Genomic DNA, 5,385 nt, shown 5'->3' with positions numbered 1-5,385 from the left:
GGAAGTGACCGCCTCGAAAAGACGCGAGAGGACCGGAGGCGGGATCTGTACCGAGAGGCCACCAATGAAAACGCGCAATGGATTCCCTGCTCTTCCTCTCACACGCTCCCGAGACGCGCTGGTTGCTGGGAACGGGGAGGAGGAATAGCGCCTAAACTGCCAGCCGAACCCCAGCGCGCGCCTCTGAGGCTTTTTCTCTACCGGTTAGGTGAGCATCGTGCACGGCGTCCCTGCGCGGGGAGGGCGCCGGCGGCCACTCGCGCGCATGCGTCCTCTTCAGGTGGGACGGGAGCTTCATGCGCCTTAGCTGCCGTGGGCCTTCTATTTCCCGATTCTCAAGCCTTCCTGGTCCAGGTTGGGTGACCTCCACCGTTCAGCCAACCGTCTAGCCTGTCCTTATCTCTCAGCTGGGATCTATTCTTTTGTACTCAGAGAAACTGCAGTGGTATTTACTGAGTCTCTTTTCAGACCGGTGTATCTTCACCCTGCCAATGCTCACTTTAATGCTGCGAGCTAAATATGATCAATAAAGACATCTAAAAGGTTCTATGTAGCATTGGAATCTGGATTTGTTAGTCCTCTTCCGCTGTTCTTGTTTTTAAGAGATTCCCCCCTGGCCTTTAAAGACCTGAGTGTACGTTGGAAAAGTAAACATGTACAGTAATAGAAACTGTAATTTCCTGTATTTTTTTTCTTACAAACACCATCATCCCTACTTTCATTAAAAAAAAAAAATGACAAAATGATTCCCAAAGGCATCTAATGAGGCTGTAGATATCCAGTCATGTTATATCAGAGTCATCTCCCCCAAATAATTCGGCCTCTTTTGATTAAATTCTTTTTGTGACCTACCCATTTTTAAAGTCTTAAACTCCTTAGTATGACCTGCAAAGCCCTGCTATTGTCACTTAGTCTTTTTGCCAACTCTCCCAACTTTTTCATTTCTTTTTCTTACATTTTCTTCACTCACTGAAGTGTTTGTCTTGTGCTGGGGGTCTAACCCAGGGGTCTTAGAGTGTAGGACTTGTGCTCTACCAGTGAGCTATACCCTCAGCCCAATCACTGAATTTGTGTGTGTGTGTGTGTGTGTGTGTGTGTGTGTGTGTGTGTGTGTACATATACACATGTACACGCGTGCTCATGCCAGTGTGTCAATCCTGGAGTTTGAACTGAGGGGTTGCTGTCCCAGAGCTTAAGTGCTGAAGTATAGTGCTCTATCACTTGAGCCACAGCTCCATTTCTGATTTTTTTGGTGGAAATTGTAGATAAGAGTCTCACAGGCTCCTGCTAGAGATGGCTGGCTTCCAATGGCAATCCTCAGATCTTAGCCTCCTGAGTAGGAAAGATTATAGGTATGAGCCATGAATGCCTGGCTTGTTGAGCTTTTTGAGGACTGTGTAAGCATTCTCACATAGTTTCAGTTCAAACTATTTTGTAAGCTACTCTTTGCCAGACCTAGTGCTGATGCACCAAAGTAAAACTCTGTATTTGTCATAGAAAATAACAAAACCAAAAATCTTAGTTTTCCAGGGGAGACACATATATAAGCAGCTTTAAGTCAGTGGTATTTATAATACAAGAATCTTAGTGTAGTCCAGGAGTTTTGCCTAGTGGTAGAGTGCTTTCCTAGCATGTATAAAGACCCAGGTTCAATTCCTCAGTACCACAGACATAGAAAAAAGCCAGAAGTGATGCTGAGGCTCAAGTGGCAGAGCTGTAGCCTTTCAGCCTCAGCACTGGTAAAAAAAAAAAAAAAAAAAAAAAAAAAAAAAGAATCTTAGTATAATCCTATCTGTATTTTGACCTTGTCTGCTATATTGGTATTCTGTAGACTACCCAGTATGTCAACTTCTGTCCCTCAAGGCCACAACTGGGCCCGACAAGTGAAGAAGGAGGATGAAGAAGACCCTCTAGACCAGCTAATCTCCCGCTCTGGCTGTGCTGCCTCTCACTTTGCAGTGCAGGAGTGCATGGCACAGCACCAGGACTGGAGGCAGTGTCAGCCTCAGGTGCAGGCCTTCAGGGATTGCATGAGTAAGCAACAGGCAAAGCGGCGGGAGGAATTACAGAAGAGAAAAGAGCAAGCCAGTGCCCATTGCTGAGACTTCCAGCCACCTGCCCTAAGCATGGCCCTGCATAAACCAGCATCGTCAGAGACCTTGAAAAGAAGGAATCTTAAGTGGTGGAGGTGTGGGCTTGAAGATGTAAAACCTGGAAATAAAAACACCTAGACATCAATAAGAAAAAGCACATAGAAGAGTAACAACTACACTCCAAAAACCCTAATCTTTGGGACTAAAGTTGAAGACCAGGTACCATGAATTTGGTACCAAGAACTGTTAAATTTAATCACATTTCATATATCCTCACCCTTTTTGTTCCATCAATATTTGTATTTAAAACAAAATGGGATAAGGGACACTTTCCATCCTACCTCTTGGGTCAGTATGCCAAGTACTGAGACAATTATACGGACATTGTGGTTTTGAAGTAACTTTGCAAACTAATGATAAGTTGGTTTCCTAATCAGATCTTTAATTTTTTCATTCACAAGCTCCACAACAGCAAGTGTTTCTGGGGCAGGTTTGGGAACTGATGAGATAAGCAGTGTGACATTTGCTTACCTGTTACCTAGAGTCAAGTTCACATGTGGGAATAAAATAACACCAGAGCAGTTAAATTATTGTCTAACAATGGCAGAGGGCCTTTTATTTCTTCAGCTATTCTTGGTATTTTATTCATCTTAAGGGAAAAAAAAAAGCAAACAAAATTTCAGCAGAGCTGGGAATGTGGCTTAGTGGTAGAATGCTTTCCTCCCATGAATGAAGCCCTAGGTTCCATTCCATAGTACCTTATGAACAAAAAGCTGGAAGTGGGGGCCAGGAGTTTAGCCTAGTGGTAGAGTGCTTGCCTAGCACGCATGAATACCTGAGTTCGGTTCCTTGGTACCACATACATAGAATAAAGCTGGAAGCGATGCGGTGGCTCAAGATGTAGCACTCTAGCCTTGAGAAAGCCCAAGGGCAGTGCTCAGGCCCTGAGTTCAAGGCCCAGGACTGGCAAAAAAAAAAAAGCAAAACAAAACTGGAAGTGGTGCTGTGGCGTAAGTGGTAGAGCAATAGCCTTAAGCACAGAGAGGCTCAGGGACAGAGCCCAGGCCCTGAGTTCAAGTCCCAGAACTGGCAAAAAAAAAAAAAAAAAGGATGAAAGGAAGGAAACCTTCAGCTAATGTGTACCTGTTATATGCCAGAATCTGCTGAATGAACAGATGCAGTCTGTTCCTGACCTAGCCAACACATAGATTTGGCATGACATTTTAAAAGTGTACTTCATGGGCTGGGAGTTTGGCCTAGTGATAGAGAGCTTGCCTAGCATGCATGAAGACCTGGATTCCTCTGTACCACATAGATTGAGAAAAGCTGGAAGTGGTGCTGAGGCTCAGGTGGTAGAGTGCTAAGCCTTGAGAAAGTCCAAGGACAGTGCTCAGGCCCTGAGCCCAAGCCCAGGACTGGCAAAAAAAAAAAAAAAAAGTGTGCTTCACATTTAAAAAGATTTTCAGCTTTTGAAAAATGGGAAAGCTATAAATGTTATATATACTATACCTGTTGTATACCTGTTGTATTCCTACTTGACAACTTCCCAGAGTTGAATGATAAAGCCTCCTTTCAGAGGATTGTGTTCTGTGGTTCCTAACAGTAGCTGTCACGGATCTGTCCTCAGATAACCACCCATTCCATGCTTCACATTCCTATGTAGAAAATGAGCTGGGAAGTGACCAATCGATCCCTCCTTGCACCACATGAAGTGCTTTTAATCGGCATTCATACTAATTATTTCTTGAGCACCTGTATATTAAAGGTCCAAATCTGAAGTATAATAGTCATTAAAATCTACTCTGAGCACTTTGTGCTGGTATTTTAAAGAATTAAGAGAGTGCTCGATTCGGCAACACGTATACTAAAATTAGAATGATACAGAGAAGATTAGCATGGCTGTTGTGCAAGGATGACAAGCAAATACATGAAGTGTTCCTTTTTTTTTTTTTTTTTTTTGTGCTGGTCCTGGGGCTTGAACCCAAAGCCTGGGTGCTGCCCCTGAGGTTTTGCTCATTTGAGCCACATCTCTACTTCTGTTTTTTTTTTTTTGGGGGGGGGGTTGGTGGTTAATTGGAGATAAGACTTTCATGGACTTTACTGCCCAGTCTGGCTCTGAACTTTGATCCTTAGATCTTCTCAGCCTCCGGAATAAGGATTACAGGTATGTGCCACCAGCACCTACCCACCTTAATTGAGCCACATCTCCACTTTTATTTTTTGGGGGGGTACAGGGGGAGGATTGGTGGTTAATTGGAGATAAGGGTTTCATGGACTTTACTGCCCAGGCTGGCTCTGAACTGTGAATAAGAAGTACAGGTGTGTGCCACCAGCACCCACCCACCTTAAGTCTGTATATTAGGGTTTGTGTGAATGGTGATGTGGGTTATCAGAGAGAATAAGCAGTGTGCGGGAGCCGTCAGCAACAGCAAGAATCTCAGTAGATATTGAGCCTTTGAGAATGAAATTATTACCAATTTGTAACAGAAAGGATTATCATCTGGAATAAATGGAAAATGCCTAGAAATCAAAAAGAAGCACATAGGAAAGTAAACAAATGGGCCGGGAGTTTGACCTAGTGGTAGAGTGCTTGCCTAGCATGCAGGAAGACCCGGGTTCTATTCCTCAGTACCACATACATAGAAAAAAGCCAGAAATGGTGCTGAGGCTCAAGTGGTAGAGCTCTAGCCTTGAGAAAGTCCAAGGACAGTGCTCAGGCCCTGAGCTCAAGCCCACGACTGGCAAAAAAAAAAAGGTAAACAAATATGCTCCAAAGCATAAAATTGTAATATACTCTTTATCACAGAAAATCATGAGTACGGCCAGGAGTGGTAAAGTGCTTGCCTAGTATGCACGAAGACTCCAGTTCCATTCCTCACTACCACATATGTAGAAAAAAAAAGAAAAAAGAAAATTGATATCATCCAGGTACTCGCTCATGCCTGTAATCCTAGCCAGCCCGGACACTAAACACCATGAGATTCTTTTTTTTTTTTTTTTGCCAGTCCTGGGCTTGAGCTCAGGGCCTGAGCACTGTCCTTGGGCTTTCTCAAGGCTAGAGCTCTACCACTTGAGCCTCAGCACCACTTCCGGCTTTTATCTATGTATGTGGTACCGAGGAATCAAACCCGGGTCTTCATGCATGCTAGGCAAGCACTTTAACCACTAGGCCAAACTCCCAGCCCCACCATGAGATTCTTATCTCCAATTCACCACTAGAAAGCCCGTGCTGTGGCTCCAGAGGTAGGGTGGTAGCCTTGAGCTGAAGAGCTCAGAGACAGTGCCCAGGCCC

General features: G+C 44.3%; 1 protein-coding gene and 1 non-coding gene across 2 annotated transcripts; both read left to right on the top strand.

Annotated features, from left to right (window-relative positions):
• Positions 1-37: 37 nt before the first annotated feature.
• On the top strand, positions 38-2,513 carry Coa4 (cytochrome c oxidase assembly factor 4 homolog). Its single transcript, XM_090348402.1, has 2 exons — positions 38-208; positions 1,832-2,513. The coding sequence occupies exon 2, from the start codon at positions 1,842-1,844 to the stop codon at positions 2,100-2,102; it is 261 nt and encodes an 86-aa protein (XP_090204528.1). The 5' UTR covers positions 38-208; positions 1,832-1,841; the 3' UTR covers positions 2,103-2,513.
• Positions 2,514-3,933: 1,420 nt separating this feature from the next.
• On the top strand, positions 3,934-4,040 carry LOC150053477 (U6 spliceosomal RNA). The gene has a single exon (XR_016538192.1). It is a non-coding gene; the product is annotated as a U6 spliceosomal RNA (small nuclear RNA).
• Positions 4,041-5,385: the final 1,345 nt, after the last annotated feature.

This window comes from Megascapheus bottae, chromosome 16, assembly GCF_031878675.1.
Source record: "Megascapheus bottae isolate mThoBot1 chromosome 16, mThoBot2.hap1, whole genome shotgun sequence".
NCBI classification, from domain to species: Eukaryota; Metazoa; Chordata; class Mammalia; order Rodentia; family Geomyidae; genus Megascapheus; species Megascapheus bottae.
This window is presented reverse-complemented; position numbering and strand designations above follow the sequence as displayed.

Coding starts and splice junctions, on each gene's coding strand:
- Coa4 (XM_090348402.1), top strand. CDS start 1,842: ATGTCAACTTCTGTCCCTCAAGGCCACAACTGGGCCCGACAAGTGAAG.